Raw genomic sequence first — 23,149 nt, forward strand, 5'->3', positions numbered from 1 at the left:
GCCGAATCGCAAAATAGGGCCTGGTCATTGAGCAGCCAAATCCTCCGGGGGTAAAGTGGTAAAATAAATTTGATTTCAGTTTTTTATACAAATGAAGGCAGTAAAATCTATGTTTTAATGCAGCCAAAGGAACAATGGTAAATAGGTCCTCATGAAGCACAATGATCAATTTAACTGTCTCTGAATTGCCCAGAAAACAATCCAGTCTTTTATGTAACTGGTTTTATCTGAGAAGTCATTTTTGAATTATAACTGCAATATGTCTGGCATAAAATATCTAAAAAGACAATCTAGAAGTCTGATCTATAACATAATACAATATGTGAGATATAAAGACTAATCAAACATTATCTCAGGTAAATCTAATATTAAAGGTGCAACATTTATAGTGGTTGAACATCATAGTCTTTCTTTAGAAATGTTTCTAAATAACATCTTTGCACAGATAGCACTTTGAGAAAGTAAGCAAAGAATTTTACAGTTTTGAAGTAAGCGCAAATGCTGGCAAAAGTGCAGATAATTCCCGGTTTTAAACACAGGTGGCATAAAAAAATGCTGAAATCAAATTGTATCCAGTGATTAAAGTGAGCAATGAAGAACACTTTGGCAGTTACTGCTTTAAAAAAGAAAATATCAGATTGGTTTCCACCGTGTTTCTTTCATGCAATTAGTGAGTAATTTTCAAGCCCTTGAAAGCAAAGATTCCTAGTTAAACTTAACTAATAATTTAAACTGCAAGATCAATCCAGCAGGTCAAGTGACTTTAAAGGATAAACATTATTAGCATCCACTGTTAATAACTCCATTAAAGCTATAATGTGTTCATTATGTAAAAAAGGAAAGCAAATACATTCCTGAAGAGGTTTTGTAATGATTTAGAGCCTATTGTTATTCAGAAGCCCATACAGTTGGCTGCATAACAGCAACATGCTGGGTGCGAATGAGACGCACTGTTGGTCTATCCATTCATACATGACTTTAAAGACATGGTTACTTTGACTTTTGTAGCTAATTTGGTAGGAGGGACAAAGAGGGGAAGAAATGTAAAACTTCTAGTGGTCCATGTTGGAACATTGTTCTTCTTAAAAGTACCAGCAGAAGTCCACAGAAAGTGACTCTTCAATGGTGTTAAATAGACACCTTGGAACATTTTCTAAACGCCTAACAGTTTTGGGACTCTATATTTGTTGACTGTAAAGTGTATCAGCTATTTCCATAGAACAATGCTGTAGACTAAAAAAATAATTAGGAGAACATGGTCTATTAACACATTTGGGTAATAAGGTAATAGACGGATACCTTCATTAAAATCTGAAATTCATTTTAAATGCTACCATCCTTCAAACTTAAAGTAAATGTAACTGTAAACTAAATTTAAGTGTAAAGTTGACCATAAAAGTGTACCAGCTGTTTCCATGGAACAGTGTTGTAGACTAAAACAATATTTAAAAGAACATAGTCTATTAACTAATTTGGAAACTAGAGAAAATACCTAGATTTTAACTTCATTAAAACCTGAAACAAAATTTAAAGTGGTTGAAACATAAAAAAAAATTTAAATTGTATGTTCATTAAAATGTATGATAATATGTAAGTACACAAAAAATGGATTTTTGTAAAATCTTACCGTAAAATCCTTTTCTCTTAGCTCATTGACAGACGTAGTCCTCGGTGATACAGCACCTTCGGGTTATGTTGCCTCCACAGGAGCAGGACTAGACAGGAAATTAAAAAGCTCTGGCCACACCCTAGGGGCAGTGCCAGAGGGTATATCCTCTCTCTCTCTGCCTCAGCAAATCAGTTATGTGAAAAAGCAGTCTTTAGAGATTTTAACCCAACCCAACTCAAAAAAACAGAAGGGCGGGGACTACGTCTGTCAATGAGCTAAGAGAAAAGGATTTTACGGTAAGATTTTACAAAAATCCATTTTTCTCTAGCGCTCATTGACAGACGTAGTCCTCGGTGATACAGCACCTTCGGGACGTCCCAGAGCAGTATCACAAATGAAGGGTGGGAAAATGAAAATCAAATCCCAATCTAGAAGGCCCAACCGGTGCCAACTAGAAGTTTACAATGCTCATCCTTAATGATGAGACTCAACAAAAAAGAGAAAAAATGTTTTTTTTTTTTTTTTCAAACAGAAAAAACCCTCGAGGTAGACCACCAGTCTCCTCAAATTGCGGCCTGCAAAACCTTGCGGCCAAATGAGGCATCCGCCGATGCCGTCACATCAATTTTATAGAATTTTGGAAAGGTATGTACCGACGACCAGGTGGCCGCCTTACATACCTGGACCACTGACGCCTGATGGCGAAAGGCCCAGGAAGTACTGAGCGCTCGAGTGGAGTGCGCCCTAACAGGGAACGGAGGACTCTGACCCTTAATAGAATAAGCCTGTACCACCGTTTGTCTAATCCATTTGGCAATGGTCGCGGCAGATGCAGGCAAACCCTTTCTGGGGCCATCCGTGATCACAAAAAGTGAATCCGTCTTACGGAATGATTCCGTAGCTTTCAGGTATACCCTGATTGCCCGAACCACATCTAAGGAATGCAACGCATGTTCCCGATGATGCTTGGGCTGAGGACACAAGGAAGGTAGTACAATATCTTCATTCAGATGAAAATCTGAAACCACCTTAGGAAGAAAAGATGGCTTAGGATGAAGTACTACCTTATCCCTATGAATCACTAGGTATGGGGACTGGCATGATAATGCAGCCAGTTCTGACACCCTGCGAGCAGAAGTAATAGCCACCAAGAAGGCCACCTTCTGGGATAAAGTAAGCAAGGGAATCTCCCTGATGTTTTCAAAGGGAGGTTTCTGTAGAACCGACAAAACCAAATTAAGATCCCAGGGCGGTAAGGGCGCGCGGACTGGTGGAGCCAGGTGCCGCACCCCCTGGATGAAATTCCGCACCAAGGACTTGGTAGCTAAAGGCTTCTGAAAGAAGATTGCTAATGCTGAAACTTGACCCTTGATGGTGCTCAAGGCTAGCTTCTGCTCAACCCCTTGTTGCAAAAAGGCCAATATTCGAGTCACCGAATAGGTGCGTGGAGGAAATCCTAAAGATTCGCACCACGCAATATAAGTCTTCCATGTGTGATAATAGACCTTGCTGGAAGTCGCTTTCCTTGCTTTAATAAGGGTAGGAATGACTGAAGTAGACAAACCTCTGTCCTTCAGTACTTGGGTCTCAATAGCCAGGCCATTAAAACCAGCGACTGTAAAGCATGATGGTAAATTGGTCCTTGAGACCACAGACACTCCCTGAGACGAAGTTCCCACGGAACGTCTGCGACTAGCATGTCCAAGTCGGCCAGACCGGCTTGAGGAGGCCAGCCTAGAATTTCTAGGACCACTGGCGCTGATAGAATCTGAACCAGGCGTCCCTAGAGGTATCTGGCCCCGACCATCCGAGAAAGTCTGGTCGTTTTCTGTTCCCACACATTTATCAGATACCTGATTGTTATCAGGAAGGGTGATCTTTTCTGGTTGAACCTCAGGGACCGAAGTCACCCGACTAGAGGCTACTTGGCCTATCTGGTCAACCAGATCCGATTCCTGTGAGGTATAGGGACTAATCTTAGGAAAAGGTAAAAGAAAAGATCTATTCAGGGAATGGTAACTACCGCTTCCTGTAGTACTTAAATGTTGGAAGGGAAGAATCGCACCGGTAGTAGTGGTTGATGCTTGATCTAATGTCCTGAATACCGGTGAAAACGTCCCCCCACCCTGAAACCGGGTGGGGGCGCACCTTCAGGCTGTGTACTCCTTTGCTTCGGGTTTGGCTGGGTTGGTCCTCTGCTTGTCCGACCAGCCCTTCTTGAACCCTCCTGGAGGAGTCTTGCCTTTCCCGCTTGTACCAGCCGGGCGCCCTTTATGGGCGGTAAAGAAAGGTCCTCGCTTGCTGCGAGGTCCCTTAGCTTTAGCAGCCTGTGGCAAAAAAGTGCTCTTGCCCCCAGTGGCATCCTTAATGATTTCATCTAGGTTGGCCCCAAATAGACGATTCCCCTGAAAAGGGAGATTTGTCAAGGTCTTTTTGGAACCTAGGTCAGCTGACCAGCATTTTAACCACAGCACACGTCTGAGGATTACCGCTGACATAGATGCATGCCCTAATAGGGGAGTAGTGTCCAAGGCTGCGTCACAGATAAACTGTAGCCCTTGTATAATCTGTTCCATCAAATCAGATGTCTCCTGGGGAATATCTTTTCCCCTAAGGTCTTGGCGTACCATTCTCGCCCATTCCGTAAGTGTCTGGGAAACTAGACCAATAACAATTACTGGTCTAAATGCTGACCCTATCAGAGAGAAGATGGTGCGGGACTCTGCTTCCATCTTTCGATCCACCGGATCCTTAAAGGACGAAGTGTCCTCCACTGGGATAACCGTGGCTTTATTCAGCCTGGAAATAGGTGGATCCACCACTGGTGGTACCGTCCATTTCTTAATGATGGATTCCTCAAACGGATAGCGTCTAGCAATACACTTGGAAATAGTAAAGGTACGTTTAGAATGCTCCCATTCTCCTTTAATCTGATTACCGAAACATTTGGGTACAGGAAAAACCTTCACCGTTTTGATGGGCTTATTAGTACCAAAGGGAATCTCTGTTTCAGTTGCCTCTGCCGGTAAAGCCTCAAGTTTTAAGGTTTCCTGCACTGCCACAACTAGTGCGTCCACCAATGCTTCTTCCTGAATTATAGCGGGAGAAGAAGCGTCCTCCTCACTGTCTGAGGGGGCTTTACCTGGGATAACAGCCCTTGCAGAGGAACCTGCAACTGCAGTGACCATCTCTGAATCTGAGTCAGAGGTGTCAGATAGTATAGGGGTAGGCGGGGGTCGCTTCCTTGACCCCCGTCCCTGACAGGCCGCCTCCACCCGAGCCACCACAGACTCCAAAATTGCTGTAAATGACTCTACACTCTGTGCACCGGCGGGTCCCGTGGCCCCCTCGAGGGAAACAGGTGGGGGAATATGTGTGGCAGGGTCCATGATAATTCCAGTCACTTCCTGGATAATATAATTCAAAAAATAAAAAACTTTTTTTTTTTTTTTTCAGACCCCCAGCGCCACAAAAAGCCCCTTAGTGTTACCTGCTAGGGATCCCTATCGATCGAGAGAGAGAGAGATAGACCCCCAGGCTCACCACTTGATGCTCAGAGTTTAACTGCAACAGGTTACAGCGCTGTCTTGACAAACAGGAAGTCTTTTGGCTGGCTGCCCAGGAAGAAAGGAGGCGGCTCCGCCCCTCTACACGCCTTCCGGCGCCTCCCCTAGCTCCATGAGGTGTTTGGATCACCTCAAACATGGCCGCCCCCATGCTGGAGACACGAGGCTACGCCAAAATGGCGGCTCGTGCGATCCAGCAAAAAAAATGGCGGCGGCCTGTACTGAATAGCGGTGTGCTGCAGGGCACACAACACTCTCTCTGCATGGGGATTTGGCGTGGTTGGCGGTACCGGCCCTGGCGGACCGCATGGCCATTCGGGAGGCCTGCTAATAGCTGGAGATCTGATTAGGAAGGCAGTCTACATGTCCGTGGCTTCTGACTGGTAGGTAGCTTATTCTTATCACCGTAAGATTCCCAGAATGCCACTGATTACAATCTTTTTAACATGTATACAATTAGATTGTTAGCTCCCAAACCAAGCCTCCTGGCTTTTTGCACATAAAATCACACTCAAAGTAGGAGGATCTGTGTCATTTATAGGATAGAGAGGGACTCTATCTTACCATACAGAGAGGGGCCCGCGTTCACCACAAGACCCGTCAGGGGAAAAGGGGGAAAATACTACTCACCATACCGGAACCAGGCGGGCACCAACTCCTGACAGTACCCCTCTCCACCGGGGCGGGAGGGCTGTCGACCGATATGGACGCCGTGACTCATGGTCTTTGGCGTTTCAGCGAGACGTTTAACTCGCGGGGTCAGTCCTTTAATGGGACTTTGTCGCGGCCGACCCAGCGCGGAGCTATGGCCTGCACGTGCTCGTAGGCTGAACTGGGGTGACCACCGGATCTCAACATCCAGCCCGTCGCCCAGTTCAGCTTTCTTGCTTGAAGATCTCACAGAAACACTGGAGAAAAAAAAAAAAAGCTGTCTAAAAAATCTTTTAAGAAAAAAATCTTGCCAGGACCTAAGATCCCAGCAAGGTATCTAGGTCCTTACTCCTAACTAGACAGAAAATAACTGATTTGCTGAGGCAGAGAGAGAGAGGATATACCCTCTGGGACTGCCCCTAGGGTGTGGCCAGAGCTTTTTAATTTCCTGTCTAGTCCTGCTCCTGTGGAGGCAACATAACCCGAAGGTGCTGTATCACCGAGGACTACGTCTGTCAATGAGCGCTAGAGAAAAATGCATTTATAGGTTTACTACAATATTAATTGTTTTACAGAGTTCATGAAGTAACACATGGTTAATAACATGACTGATGTTACTGAAACAATCTGAAAGAACTATCTGTGTTGTCTCGTCGACCTAATCAACTTTCACTTTGCAATCCACTCCAGTAACATGAAGGGAAGATGTGGAGGACTGAGGACATCGAATGATGAAACGCGTACGGCGCCATCACATCACTTCTGGATCGCAGTGGAACGCATAGCATTCCGGACACACGCCTATTGAGCTTTTAAATCATTTGGAAACTGTGAACTTTTTTGACTTCCTAATAAAAACGAGTTATACAGTATTACGCCATTAGTCCTCCCCTTACTTTCCATGGTACCACCAGCTACCCCAATGCCCTGAGGATTACCCTGGACCATTTGGGATAGGACCCCATTTAAACCAGTGTGGATCCCTAAGCCAGGATATAGGAGTCCCAGAGGAAGACCCAGGACCACTTACCAGGAGCTTTAGAGGGTAACCAGGACCAGGCAGAGGGATTGCATACTTCCTACTAATACTCCGCCCAATACCCCTGTGTGGGGTGGGTATTTCTGGTGAGTACGTTATTTACTTGAGGGATCACCAGCACTCCACCACTGTACCCACCACGAATATACGTTGGGATTATTGCATGAAGATTTAATCACCTGCTTTTCACTATTTATGGACTGTTATTTTTACTAGCCATTACCTACCTCTGCACAGTGCCACCTTTATGCAGATAGTGTTTATGCCCTACTAGGGCCACCTTTATTTACCCATCCACTGATTATTGCCGACACCGAGTCACATAGCACTCCCACTTTTAGTCTTTTAATATTAGCACTTTGATCTACTTTTTTGTCTATATATCATTATTTATTTATTGCATACCTGCCACCATTATCACGGGACCTAATTCATAATTGTTTGGTCTTTTGCACTTTATGGCACCAGTCACTTTATTCACTATATGTCTAGCTTTTTGTATGTATCACTAGAGTTTATTGTTACCAGCTTACACTGTTATTGTCATATTTATTATCATACTATTTTCATTTGTTACTGGAAGTACTTTGCTTACCATCATTCAGAACCCAACCTGTGCAGTTAGGTTATTCTGTCTACACCAGCACACGCAGCGCCATCCCCCCCCCCCCCCATTGTACTTCACGTATATAACTTTGGTTAGATTCGAGGGAGGCTGCATCCTTATATCCCCCTTTATTTTCCTTTTTGCGCGGAGCACACTCCCTTTAATAGAGGGCAAATGACGAATCACCAGTATTGCCTGTAGGCTCTCTGCAACTTATTTTTTCATCATTACTGACTTATTCTGGCCTTACACGCACAGAATGTCGGCCATTTGCAGACTAAACGATTATTTGTCGTTTGAAAGCGAATTGTCCACTAACTGATAGAATAAACTCATTTATAACATCGTTTCCATGTTAGTAGTGATTGCTCGATAACAATAAAAACATATAAGACAGAACGTATACACTTTAGTTTTAACGGTAAAAGTTTTTGCTTTAGGTTCATCAACATTAGCCGTGCCCATGGTCCAAATCGTCGGTAAAGTTGGGTTCACTAACGACACAAATGTCGAACGATCTTTCTGAAAACAACCAGTTTCGGCCGAAATTCTGTGCATGTATGGCCAGCATTACTCTGCCTTGTTCCCCACCACAAGGTGGATTTACTAAAAGCAAATATGCTGTTCACTGAGTAAGGACATTTTCCCTTAGCTTAGGGAATGAGGTAAAGCTTTGCTGACTTCCATCATCCATCCTTGTGCAAGCAAAAATACTTTTTTAGTTTCATTGTAGTGATTGGGAATTATTTGCAATGTGAATTCTCATCACATTCACTAAGCTAAGTGAAAATTGTGTGGAGTTGGCCATCTTGGTAGAGGGCTTTGTTTCCTCGTGCCAGAGCTACCCCTCTGGCGATTTGTGATCTGATAACCTGACCCATGAAGGAATAATCAAACAGCAGGAGAGGCTCAGAAAGCTCAGAAACAGAGAAGGCTTAGAATGAAGAAGCAGATGCCTTGGCATCCTTATCCTCTGTTATTGCTTCCTCTCCAGCAAGGAGAGCAGTGAGCAGCACAGTACTGACATCCCCAAATATCACTCCAAATCTTGTAAGACTAGCAGCTGGAGGCCGCTCCAAGTAACATTGATGATCTCATACTGCAGCTTTATAGTTATGAGGTTCAACACAGAAGAGTGCCTAGGCACAGGAAGTACACTGCTATTTTTCAGTAATAGATTCATTTTTCAGAGTACTGCTTAGACACCATTACTATTTTAGACATTTCCTATAAGATAGCTCCCACCCAATGGCCACATCCACGAGAAACTTAAATGATAAGTAACTTTATTTTAAACAAATACTCATTAACTCTTCTGAAAACTGGCCTACGTATAGCCAGCGGGTTGTCCTTGTGGGAAAAGGTGACGTTTAAAAGATATAAGAAGCTAAAGAGCATTTTACCCAACCATTACTACAGTATACCAGTTTTCTATGCAGTTGACTTTTAGCAGTCTGTTAGTTGAGAACACATTTCAACAAATTCAAATATAAAAAATGCAAAAAATTATTAATTTAAAAGTACCATGAAAAGGTCACGGGCACCAATGTCTACTGCAAGCAGGAATGCCTTTTCAAATCTCTGGTGCCTGTAAATGAAGCAAAAGTTGGTTAATATTTCAGAATTACAGTATATACAAAGGACAGATGGTTAAACATTCCAAAAAACGCAACGCTTTAAAGTAACCCATTTCTGAAAACAGTTTAGAGCTGCATCTCTTCTAAAATAATTTGAGAACATTTCTTTGCAGGTATATTTTTTGTCCAAGATAATGCTTCAAGGGGTTTTGCTGTGAGCTCCTAATTTGCCCTATGCTTATGGTATTTGCATATTTTTCATAAAATATTAGATTACATTGCACAACTTTTAAAGGAAACCTGTCATTAGAGAAATATGGGGACTGGCATTGCTAGAATCTTCTCCTGGAATTGCTTGCCGCCTGACTGTCATTTAAACCCTTTAACTTATTACTAGTCTATGACCCAGAAGTATGCAAATAAGGGCTTCTGACTACTCTCAGGCTTTGCTAAACGGACTACTTGATGAGAGTCAGAGATGAAGAAAGTAAGGATGCCAAAGGATCAGACAACTAGGATTATTCGAAGGGGATTAAAAATGGCAGCCTGTGTGTTTCTCTTTAAGAAAGGGTTTACTTTAACCACTCCAGTAGAAACAGCTGTGATGTATGAAGCTTACTTTCATTACAAAACAAAAGGAAAAAAAAAAGTTTTTCTTATTTTTCCTCTATTCCTTTCCTTTTAAACCTTGTTCAAAATTTTCTGTATAATCTGTTGCATTTTAAAATAAAAAGACTATCAATTACAGAGAAATTACTTTATGATCCCATGACTGAAATGTAAGTAGCTTGCCATGACAATTCTTTGTTTTACCCCCTACTGTTTAAATTTCCATAAATCTATGCCATAATTATGACCATTTCCTTGACTGCCGATGTAAAATAATAATAATAATTGTATTTCCCTTGATGAAACAAAGCTTTATGATTTCACCAGAGCCATTCCTTAAAATGCATTCGCACTTTTGCAGTTAAATGAAGCTAACACTGACTTTATACCTGGTTACGTGTTCTCTCACACATGAGCTGCATTTTCCATAGTTACCCTGTCTGTACTTGTGCTGACACTGTCTGTCCTACCAAATGGCTAAAGATTAGAAGCTGGGCTTCTTCTCTTTGTATGTTAATGACAGGGAGTTAAAGCAGGGTATATACGGACTGAAAAACAGCTGGCTCCTATTGACCTTCGGTCTGTGTGATCCATTCGATCAGCTTCTGATCAACAGAGGCAGATCTAATTACCAGCCTCTGTTGAATGGTCCTGCTAGAAACCCAGCATTAGATCAGCGCCTTCAGTCAATGGCTGTAGTGCTGATCTGTGTATTCTGATGGAGAGGGAGTCCCCCTGTCAGAATACAACAGCTCAGTGGGAGAGATCCCAGCATCACACATCATTTGGAGAGATTTGGGGATCTGTCAGTCTTTTTTTGTTCAACCTCATGGTTGAATAAAAAAGAAAAAAAAAAACTGAACACCTATACCCTGCTTTAGCCTGTCCTTAGCCTTTCTACTAGACAGAATCACACTGAACATGTTCAGAAATGCTTTCAGTCAGCCATGACCCCTTTTCCGAAGAAACACATAAAAGGTAAAAAAAAAAAAAAAAATTATATATATATATATATATATATATATATATATATATATATATATTTTTTTTTTTTTTTATTCTGTGTGAATAGGAACACATTGTGGGAATTTCTCAAAAATTGACTGCAAAGTTATAAGAACACCTTAGAGTACATCTAAAGTAAACCATTTTTTTAGTTTTGGATAGGTAGAAAATAGTTGGAACCCCTGTCAGCTTTTAACTGTCTGTATCCCACTGGGGTTATTTCCTCTCACTTACGGTCTCAGAGGCATTATGGGGTTGATTTATGGTCCCTTTTACACAGGTTGGATACGTTTTTTCTCAGCAGAGAATCTGTCCATCAATCCCCTGCTGGGCTAAGCGGCCAGATGACAGGTCTATGTCCGCTCCACTTGTGCAGAGTGGACATGGACACAGCCCGCTCTGCTCTATGGGCGGTCAGAGGTAAACAGATCGGCTGTCTGTTTACACCCGACTGCCCTCTGATCCTTTTCTAACCTTTGTGAAAGGGACCAAAAGCTGGAGAGTGCAAATTGTGGTGCAGCTGTGCAGGGTACAATTAGCTTCCAACTTCAACTTATTCAATTAAGCTTTGACAAAAAAAAACCTGGAAGCTGATTGGCTTCTATGCAGAGCTGCACCAGATTTTGCACACTCAAGTTTTAGTAAATTAACCCTTATATCAACTGGGAGAAAACCTTTCCAAGGTAAGGGAAATCCCTTCTGTGTCCTAATTGGAAGGTTTACACTTTATTTCTGTTCCTGTGACAACTGTAACATTTTGGATACCCATCACTTTCTATTCTAGTGACAAATATCATCAGGAGAAATACAGAAGGCTAATTTCCCCAGTGGGGATGCAGGCAACAATAAAGACCTCACAAGGATGTCAACAGTCTCACTTTTCAATTAAAAGAAAAAAAAAAAAAGAAAAAGTTTTAGCTGTAGTTATACATTATCACTGTTCATACACATATCAATTCTAAATTCCTATTGAATTTGCTACTATTGATTCTTTCCATTATTTTGATGGGGGGGGGGGGGGGGGGTTCGAACATATTTTTATTGAAATTTTTTTTCCTATACATTTACAGAAGAGAGGAAAGAGAAAGAAAAATGTTTTCAGACATTTAACATTGTAAGTGATCATATTAAAGTAGCTACATTTGTAGTAGGATATCTGGGTTTTGTCCGATCAAAACAGCCCAGGATTTGGCTATAAAAACATAAAAGTGGGGCTGGAGGCTGCTTTTTTTCAGTGACAAAGTTATCTTAAGGTGGGGCAAAGTAGTGAGAGTGGCTTTACAACCAATATGTTTAAGACGAATTCTGCCAATAAATACCTCAATTTCAAATGGTCATTTATCATAACACTATTATAAGTTTTAAAATGTACAGCCATTTATGGGAAAATAAATGGGCTTTACTGAGTAAAATCATTTTTTTTTATTTTTTTATGGGGCTGATGGCAGCAGCTACTCAATTTGAAATAATATTCTACTTCTTAATTCGACCATACATTTTTCCTGAACAAGTAAAGCTACTCCCTGTGTCAGAAGTGCCCTAGGCATTCATATATCACTGGTTGAGAAACTGTGCTCTATGTTATTTTATATCAGACAGGTCCTCTTTAAGCTGTCCATGGGTGGACAAAACCTCACAACACTTTCTATTCTCAGTTCCTATGTGATAAACCCCAGACAAATGTTGTTCAAGGACCATTAGAAACACTATGATATGGGAAATCAGTACAGAGAGAGATGGTCTCTCACTTGATTATCAGTATATATACAGTATATTTGTTTTGTCTTATAAGAAACTTTGAAAAATAATATTCAGAATAAAGGCTACTTTCCAAAGACAACAAACTAGATGCTGCTCCAGTTCTGCACTTTTTCTATATGTTTCTGTCTGAATGTCTTTTAAGTAAGTAACTCTACATACTTGTCTCCAGCAAAGTCTTGGGTCTTTGTTGAGAGTATTTTGCTTTTGTGAAAACTGCATCTGTGGAAGGTGAAATCTCAAAACCATGAAATCTCTTAAAGAAGATAAGGGAAATCCCTGTTAAAACCAAGATCAGCTGCTCACTTGGTACAAACATGTCAAGAAGGGAACAAAAAGAAGTGGCAGTACAGGCATTAAGTTTAATGATGCATTGCCTGGATCATAGACTTGTTTACCAGAGGCTTTCTCTCCCTCTTTAGTTGAATGCCTTTTATACAGTAGGGGATTCCAGATATAGATAGAACAGTAAAAACGCATACCGCTACATAAATAAGACTTGAGACATTATTTAGCGTTTACTGCAACTGATCCTCTACTCATTACCCAATAAAAGCATGTGGTGGTCTTCACACATATTTGTCTCAAAAACAGAAATGTTAGAGGAATCATAAAGGTTTACTGAACATAAAGGTTTTATCTCCTTATTTGCACCAGGTGATCCTACCAGAAACACTTGTTTTGTTCTAGGGAGACAACACTGATTTACTGTAATTTATCTACGGAGGAGTAGTATTGTCACCCTAGGAGAGTAAGGACTACAGAACTATACTTCCTCTCCTCATCTCCATAACATAGTGGGAAGGTAGTTCATAAATGTAAATTGGACAAGGTTCTATTCGAACCAACCCCCTGCCAGAACACATTAGTCAGCGTTGGCAGCCATTTGCTGAGATCGCTTATTAGATGCTGATTGACTGCTGGTTTTTCAGCATGCTCGTTGGACAGAAACTGGCCGTGAGATCAGCTTTTGTCAAACAAGGACCTGTACACACGAGCGGAATTTCGGTCGGTATCTACTGTACTGGCTGATTTTGGCTAATATTCAGCCCCTGTGTACAGGGTTAGAGTTTAAAAAGGCTTTGTGTATAGCTCCTATTTGTCCCTCATGTGTATGGATTGTCCCTCTTTTCAAATCAAACCTCTCTTACTATCTCTCTTTCAGATCTAATGTACTGATCCATACATATAAATGTATTATTTAACTGCAGAAAATGTTTATATTGCATTAAAATGTCAAAATAGTGTTCTGATTAGACTAGGCACCGAAGTACCTTAGGGGAAGCTGATCTATTCTTCGAAAAAAACAAAAACAAATGAGAATCCTTGGACTGTATTGAAATGGTGCCCATACCCTATATATTAAGGGAAGGTTCTTCCAAAAATTTCACATATATAACAAAGCACCGAAGAAAAAAAAACAAACACCTACAAGGGCTACCAAATTCAAAAAATGTCAAATGTATTAGACATATAATCATAAAAGGCTGTAGGCAAGGGTGGGAAAATGCCTCCCTACAGAAAAAGCATCAAAGGGACCCCTCATCTGCCTCACCCAACCCTTCCCTCCCTACCCAGCCTTCCCACCCCACTCCGGTATGTATGGATCATCCCACTCTGCTCAATGTCCCCCCTAAATCCACTAAGTGAAAAACCTGTTTCCCCCCTACGGATGGTAATTTGGTCAATGTGTGTCCCTGTCTGTATGTAGCAACTCAATTGATATTTGAGTAACTGGGAGTGACAATCGTTGAGGTGTCCACCTGTTTAAAATCTTGTGTGACCTTTTAAATAAGTGATAGTGTGGGTCTCCAGTGGGTGGAATAAATGTCAATGTTTGAAATTGTAAACAATTGCAATTTCAATGTAGCAAAGATGTTTGCACAATTATCAATAATAAGATTGTGCACTGACATGTATGACTGGTGAACTGACATGGACCATTATTGTCAGCTATATTGCAGTCATGTAGGATGTGATCTCCAACAAAGATTGTTTCAATGCAATTGCCGTGTATGACTGTTCTATAACTGATCTGATCTTCTATATAGCTTCTTTTCCCAAGGTTCAGTTTGCCATTTAATAAAGGCTACAATTGCATAGCAGTCTGAATCCGATGGTTAGAAGAAGGGGCTACTTGAGAGACTGGCCTCATATCCAAAACATTATGCTTATATTGATGTGCTGACTTATTGCAGTGTAAATACCGCTTCATCATTTGGGTATCCTAGTTGGATACAATGGTACGTGTAGATGGTCGGTAGATCTCAGATCTCTCACGAGCAACATTCCCCTACAAGGTTACCAGCTGTCAAATATTAGACTGATATCAGCTTCCATTGCATGGCATATTAAGCCCTTGGAGAAGAGGTCGATGTTAGATCGGAAAGACTAGCCTTATTTCCAAACATTTGACATGTAGATTCACAAATGTGGTAATAGTACAGATACACATACACTTGCAATACCAACCCCAACAGGAACTGGTAAAATGTCAGGATGACATCAGCCTTTATTGCATGTCAAACTGAGCCTTGGGAAGAGAAGCTATATAAGAGATCAAGTCAGTTATAAAACAGTCATACACGGCAATTGCATTGAAACAATCTTTGTTGGAGATCTCCTCCTACATGACTGCAATATAGCTAACAATACTGGTCCATGTCAGTTCACCAGACATACATGTCAGTCCACAATCTTATTACTGATAATTGTGCGAACATCTTTGCTACATTGAAATCGCAATTGTTTACAATTGCAAACATTGACATTTCTTCCACCCACTGGGTTTTAAACAAGATTTTAAACAGGTGGACATCTCAATGATCAGCACTCCCAGTTGATCCAATATCAATTGAGGTGCTACATACAGACAGGGACACACATTGACCAAATTGCCATCAGTGGGGGGAAACGGGTTTTTCACTTAGTGGGTTTAGGGGGGTATCATTGAACAGGGTGGGACAATCCATACATACTGGAGTGGGGTGGAATAGCTGGGTATGGAGGGAAGGGGTGGGTGAGGCAGATGAGGGATCCCTTGGATGCTTTTTGTGCTGAGGGGTTTTCCCACCTTTGCCTACAGCTTTTATGATTATATGTCTAATAAATTAATATTTTTTGAATTTGGTAGCCCTTGTGTTTTTTTTTTCCTTTGGTGGTCAGGGTTAGGTATGGAAGCAGATCCATTCCCATAATATTTCTTTGAACAGCTGTGGAAGCATACCAGCACTGGCACTGATAACATGCAAAATAATAGGACATAAAATACTTGCACGCCAGTCACAGCATCCAACATTTGTTATTCCAGAGGGATTTTTTTTATCCCTCTCTTCTTGTATGTGAATATATGGGTGACACAAGGAATGCCTTGAGCCTGAGCCATGCATACAATGAGTAATGTATATAATTTGCAAACACATTGATGCAATATCTTCCTTTCCTTGCTCTCCCAATGAAGCTTGATATGTGAAATAAATTGCAGAAGGAGACTCCTGTAAAAGTTAAAGAAATTGAAGCCCTGGAATAAGTAATACATATTTGTACAGAGCAAGAGGAGTGACTACTTATGTGGTAGTCTCCTAAAGAAGGGGATATGTTTATAATGTGTTTCTTTTTGAAAATGGTAATGAATCTGTACAGTTTTTTTTTTATATAACAATACAGGGGTCCCCGGGCTACGAACAAAATAGGGTCTGTAGGTTTGTTCTTAGGTTGAATTTGTATGTAAGTCGGAACAGGTAAATTTATTAAGTGTAGCTCCAGCCAAAATAATCTTTTTTAAGTTTATTGGATAGCATAGGGAAGGGTTAACACCCCTGTAACATTTGTGTTGCTGTCTGTACCCCTGTTCAGGAGATGTCATCTCACTTTCTGTCCTTATGACAATTGGATTTTGAGTATTTTGGGTTGTTGTGGAAAGTAGGATTGGTGATAAAGCTTTAGTGGAGACAACTTTTTCGTATGAGAACTCTTATAGGAGTGAGATTTCCTTCCTAGGGGTATATTTCTCCTCACTTCCTGTTGTCTCCCTCCGTTTGTAAGTAGGAGTCATTTGTAAGTGAGATGTTTGTAACCCGTGGACCGCCTGTATATGAATGAAAGTGTACTATTTGATTTTATATAATTTTTTTTGGGAGATTGCCAAGTAGTTATAAACACCTTAAAGGAGTTGTAAAGGCAGAAGGTTGTTTTAATCTTGATGGAGTCTATGCATTAAGATTAAAAGCCTTCTGTGCCCAGCAGCCTCCCCAGCACCCCCTAATACTTACCTGAGCCCCATCTCTGTCCAGCGATGTACACAAGTCCCTCGGCTGTCCGGGACTCTCCCACCTGATTTGCTGAGACACAGCAGTGAAGCCATTGGTTCCCGCGGCTGTCAATCAAAGTCAGTTAGCCAATCAGAAGAGAGAGGGGCGTGGCTGAACCGCAGCCCCATGTCTGAATGGACACACAGAGCTGTAGCTCAGCTTGAGTGCCCCCATAGCAAGGGCAGCTATGAAACAGCAAAGAGGGACCCAAGAAGAGGAGGATCCAGGCTGCCCTGTGCAAAACCACTTCACAGGGCAGGTAAGTAGAACATGTTTGTTATTTATTTATTTTTTTAAATAAAGAGACTTTAAAATCACTTTAAAATCCCCATTAAGCTATTATTTTTATATTCAGGGTTCGACTTTTGAAATTAAATTAAAGCGTAACTAAACCCACTGATTAAGCCTTTTCCAATAAGAAAGTGTAAGTTATAACTGTTCAAAAAATATTATAAAACCCCAGTTTACTAAAGTGTGTGCATGCTGATGTACATTGTGTAAGGGTAATGTTTACTTTTTTGAAGTGTCACAAATTCATTTTTAACCCTATGCCACTCAGCAGCACATTGCGACTTGCTGCGTTGACATACGGTGCAGCGAGACATGTTGCAATTTTATGTAAGACCCACCACTGCACATGTATGGTGTGAGCAGGCCACAACAATTGTCTTCTATGTGTCTTTGCATTGAGCCTGCAATGATCTATCCAAATGGACACTGCTCAAAAAAAAATGTGTTTTTTATTTTCTGCCTATTATCACATGAAGGTGTGCCTCTGACAGATAGAATAGGAGGGTTTAGTTCCACTTAAATATGTTAAAAATTACGTAAAATTTTAGTGATTGGGTTTAGGCATACCTTAAAAAGTATTCTTCACCTAGAAAATCTGAATAGTTTAGAGTTGCTGAACTGGCCACAGGGCAGTGACATACAGGGTAATGAAGCTTAGTGTAAAGTCACATTTTTGACTTATGCCTTGTACACACGTTCAGATAATCAGACGACTTATCGTTCGCATTTTGTTGCATGATACTAATATCGAATTCAACAATGCATATAAATGTAGGATTTTTTTTTGTACGATTCCGGAAAAGCTTCCTGGTTGCTTAGCTACATATTAGACGGTGAAAAACAAAAACAATGGCAGCCAGGCTTTTTCCTTGCTATTTTAGTGTTCCTGATCATGCGCGGTCCTGTCAATCGATTTTTAGCGGACGCACACTGTACTGATTAAAGGATTTTTGTTCGCTAGGCTATCGTACGACAGAAGTTTTCGTGTTTGTCCCTTCGGATTTTGTTGGACGAACTGTCGTGATCGGCTGTCGAATGCTATGTACTAACCATCAGATTATCGTACGATCAAGTCGAAAGTCATTATTTTTGTACGATTATCTGAACGTGTGTACGAGGCATTAGGGTGGCTTTCTATGCTACTCTACAGAACATCTGATCTAATCTTGGTCTTTGCAGTGAACACAGGGCTGGATAGTGGCAGGATCCAGGTAACCAATCTGCCTAAGAAATGCTCCTGTTTAAAACATTTTCAAAGCTTTTTCTACTATTGTCAGTGTGTACATATCCTCTATCACACAAGTACTTGCTGGTTTCCAACCTGGACTGACGGACTCATGAGTACTCCAGGAACAAGAACACATCAGAACACAACTCCCAAAATAATATGATTCAGTATTACAAACATCTATAAGCCCAACAACATGCCGTGAAGGAAGATAAAGATCAGGATTCGCAATTATGTTTATGATAAAATAAATTCCATTAGGGTTCACTGCAATGACCAAGATAATTAATCAGACTGGTGCTGATCCCTTACAGCAACGACAGGGAGCCAAAAAAACAAATATTGTCAGGCTTTACATGCTTAAGGCTATTTTTTCTTGCTAACGCTGCTCGCCACCTCTTTGAATAATCATTAATAATGCCTTAATAACAGACATACACACAAAACTTTGCTGTGTGACTTTTAAGGCTACAGGCAAAAATTTCTAAGTTATGATATATTAGAAAGAAGACACTTGCACAGTTTGCTACAGCTATATACAGTATACATATATCGAGAAAACATGAGGATTGTTCATATCCATCCCTTCACTTTTTCCATTTTTTTTTTGCCACACAAGAAAAATGCAGGGGTTTGGTTTAATTATGTGAATAGATAAAACTCCATTAGCTTGATAAAAATAGGGACACAGGCAGCAACACAAATCTCCGAGGTTCTACCCTTCCCCACCCTAATAGAAAACTTGATTTTGATAGTGTGGGTTCAAAGCACAAAATGATATCTACCGCTTTAAGAACAGCGGTAAAATACCTCTTAGCGTTTTTCACATCTTTTTTGCAGTTAAAAAAAAAAAAAACGCTACTAAAATACCGCATGAGCTATTTTATGAAGAGATGCAGTGTTGTTGTAGGGGGCAAGGTACTTTGAGGGGAGGGGGAGGCATGTGGCCTGGCTTGGTTCAAGGAGGGGGTGGGGAGGGGTCGGCTGCATGTTCAGATAGGGGGTCTGGCCTTTCGCTGCCAGGCCCTATGCTCCACTTTTAACCACTTCTGGATCAGAAGGATTTTCCCTCCTAATGACCAGGCCAATTTTTGTAATTCGGCACTGAGATACTTTAACGGACAATTGCGCGGTCGTGCGACACTGTACCCAAATAATATTGATGTCCTTTTTTCTCACAAATAGAGCTTTCTTTGGGTGCTATTTGATCACCTGTGCATTTTTTATTTTTTTGCGCTATAAACAAAAAACGAGTGACAACTCTGGAAAAAAAAAAAACCCAAACAATATTTTTCACATTCTGCTATTTAAAATTCCCCCCCAAAAAAAAAAAATGTAAAAATCAAACAGGGACATACACCCAATTGAGCCAGGCAACGCACTGACACCTTTGCCGCCATTGTGCGATGTGCTGGGTGTTCAGTGTGACCCTGTGCCTTTAAGGAGGGGTGGGCTCCCTCTAGTCACCTGTCCTCCATCTATCCCATTAAATGCATGTGCTCTCATTGTAGAGACTCTTTAAATTGTAGAGTTAGGGACTACAGATCACAGGGTGCCTTGTCGGGCCTGCAGCTTACGCCTGTATTTGCAAATGTGTGCAACCAAATCCCTGTTTTTAAACGCATGCTGTTAGACAGGTCAATTCGGTTGGTCGCTGGCTGGTTGGTAAGTTGTGACTGGAAATCTCTTCGTTTTTTTTTATCTGCGTCCGCCCTTCCAGTGCTCCTTACCACTAAGACCAGTTATAGGTGGAGGCCGCATCATTAACAAAACCGTGCAGGTTTAGGAGATATTAAACCTGCATGCAGCCGCTGACGTCTGCGGCGCATGCGCTCTGAAGGTCCGGCGGACCTTCAGAGTTCCCTGCCGGATCTCGTCGGAAAGTGAAACTCCCGCGCGCATGCGGGGCTCTGGCCACTCACAGCGCTGGAGCCGCTGAACCAGGAAGAGACAACCGTCCCGGGGCTTTGTTCTAAAGTAAGTATTTCATAATGAGCTAGTATGTAATGCATACTAGCTCAATATGCCTTTCTCCTGCAGGGTTTGTTTTTTTTTTCTGAGTATACAACCGCTTTAAAGCTGGCAGTAAGGAGGCATCACATTGCTTTCTCACCGCCTGTCAGTTGCCTCTGAAACTCAATCCAAATGTGGATTGGGCTTCAGAGGCAAGGAAGATTTAGGCCCCTTTCACACGGTCCGACTGATTGGGTCTGTCTGTCCATTTTCCAGGCAGACCCGATCGGCCACCCATTCTCCTATATGGGGAAGCGGATGTCAGCAAGAAAACAGACGTATGGCGATACATTCACCATCCGTCCAGCAGATCGGATGGGATCAGATGAAAATGGACAAGCTGTCCGTTTTCATCTGATCTCCCCATAGAGCAGAGTGGGGCTCTGATGGGTCCATCTCCGCACAGCCTGCATCAAAATGGATCTGTCACATGTGAAAGGGGCCCTAGATGTCTAAATCTACCCTTTCTATTTTTTTTTACAACTTTTAATTTTAAATACTTATTTTTTTTTTGGGGGGGGGCACTTTGGCGAGACATCAGGGGTCTAAACAGACCTCTAATGTCTCTTTTTTGAAACAGAGAAAGGGACTAAAGACAGTCCCTTTCTCAGCACCCTGAGCTGCACTGGATTTGAATTGATAAGGAGTCTGTATAGACTCCTATTGATTCGTAAAATTAAACATTGTTTTATTTACAAACTGACACATAGTAAACACAGTTTACTATATGTCAGTGTTAAAAAAAAATACAGGAGCGATCTGTAATGATTGCTGACTGCATTCTTTCAGGAAAGGGAGGGGGCTGCTGCTAAAACACATGTCTACCAACGACTCCCCCATTCGTGCTGATCAGGATCTGTCAGCTGCTGCAGCCAGCGGGAGGGAAGGTGGGGGAGCTGGCTAGCAGCATAGAGGAGGCACCTGGACATTGGGGAGGTGGAGGAGCACAGAAGGGAGGGGGTTCGGAGCAGTGGGGGGGGGGGAGTAGTTTACCACACCCACCCCAACACCCTCTCCATGCTGATTACAATCCGTGGGGGGGTGTTGGAGCAGTACAGGGGGGGGTATTTTGAAAAAAAAGGGTCGCTCTGTGCCTGGGAGAGCCTAGCAGCTGCAGGGCAGGCGGCCCCAGGGATTTAGGGAAGTTAGGGGGGCACTGGAGGGGGGGGGTCGGAGCAGCACAGGGGGGGCTCTTTTTGCAAGTGGATCCCTCTGTGGCTGCCCTGCAACACAAACAGCCAGCGGGAGGACAGGGGAGAGAATCCTACAGCTGCAGGGGGATCAGAGTTTGTAAGGGGGGGGGGATCTAAGTAGGAAGGTTAATGCAGTGTAAGGGAGAGTTAGAGTGAGAGTGGGGGTTGTGTTAGCATAGGCCAGTGGAGGGGCAGGAGACACAGTGACAGAGCAGTGGCGGCAGGAGTGGGGGGGGGGGGGGTTCACATTTTTGGTAAATCGCTCTGCTCAGTGGCTTATCAGCCACTGATCAGAGCTGTTAGTTTGTTCAGCAGCGTCTGCTGAACAATTGTGCTAGAAGTTCATGGTCACTGAAGTGACCATGAGCTTACAACAGGAGGAGAAATTAGGTCCGTATGGCATACGAACGTGGCCAGCTGTAAGCAGTGCTGTAGGTCCATACGAACCTGGCAGCGAGAGGGTTAGAAACCCATACCAGACCTGAAAGGCCTGGTATAGATTGGGGGGGGGGGGGGTTGGAGATACTCACACCTTTTTTTTTTTTTTTTTTTTTTTAATTGCTGACAGCAGATGAAGCAAAGTTGTTGCTATTTACTGGTTGTTAAGGAGGCCACGGCCACCCACTCCTTACCAAACAGCTATTTAATGGTTGTTAAGGACGCATAACAGGTGTCGGCTCCTTGACAACCAATTGAATTAAAATACTTTCTTTACCCATTGCATGCCTGGACCACTTCTTATTTATTGCATGGTATTGCATATTCCTGCACTCTGTTATAGTCCCTTTTTTTTATTCTATTTGCTTCCCTTTTTACCTACCATTACTTTTATTTATCTGTGCAGACTGAGTGGAGTGACTTCCCCTCTGTAGGCCACCTCCTGGTTCGCCTGGGAGTCATTGCCTTGCTGCCCTCTGGCTTTTTGAGAGTTTCTGCATAACAAGGTAACATTGTGCATTAAAGTTGATCATGTTTTCTTAAATTGTTTTCCTATTGTAATATGCTCTATGTATCTTTATGACTAATTTTGTTCTTGTTTCTTTAGTCTCTCTTTTATTCCCCTGAAGAAGCGGTTATACCGCGAAACATGGCGGGAATAGTTGGGAGCTTCTAATCGACTCTCCCTATTGGGACAGCCTTTAGAAGAAGCCCTTTCTCCCGCTGGATATGTAAAAAAATGTTAATTGAGCTCTACTATGTTTTTAATAGCAATATCTAGATTTCCTTTGTGATATTGTATATTCAAATGCTTTTGTGTAATAAACTCTTTATATAAATGTTATGTATGTTTTTGGTCTAATTACCTGACTGGTGATGGTACCATCAAAATCCCTCTCTTTGCCCCCCCCCCCCCCCCATCTTTGCTTGCTTAATGTTTCATTTGGGATGTAGGTACCTTTAAGGAATTTACCTTTAAATATTGCCTGAAGCCAATTGTTCTCTATCACATGCATTTGGTTATATATTTTCTTTAGTGAATTGACTTTAACACTGTTTTATGTGGTTATTACAGATTGCTTTTGCTTTTTATGGTACATACCGCATAAAGGGATAACCAATTCACATTTTCAGCATCGTATGTGATATTTGGGAAAAATATGTTAGATCACCTAAATACTGCAATGCGATCTGCTTTACTGAATTGAGCCATGCATGCCTCCATGTTGTGAAGTATGTGCCATACAGGGACACA

The 23,149-nt window shown here is 41.8% G+C and overlaps 1 protein-coding gene across 2 annotated transcripts in view; it reads right to left on the reverse strand.

Annotated features, from left to right (window-relative positions):
- Positions 1-23,149, reverse strand: part of WDPCP (WD repeat containing planar cell polarity effector) — a gene marked incomplete at its 3' end in the record, with an annotated part of 645,662 nt that overhangs the window by 256,973 nt on the left and 365,540 nt on the right. For both annotated transcript variants that reach the window (XM_082249143.1, XM_082249144.1), the window contains exon 13: positions 8,997-9,060. In XM_082249143.1, the coding sequence (XP_082105269.1) occupies positions 8,997-9,060 (64 nt within the window). The remainder of the gene's footprint in view (positions 1-8,996; positions 9,061-23,149) is intronic.

The sequence above is a fragment of the Pelophylax lessonae genome, assembly GCF_965119305.1.
Source record: "Pelophylax lessonae genome assembly, chromosome: 3".
Lineage (NCBI taxonomy): Eukaryota > Metazoa > Chordata > Amphibia > Anura > Ranidae > Pelophylax > Pelophylax lessonae.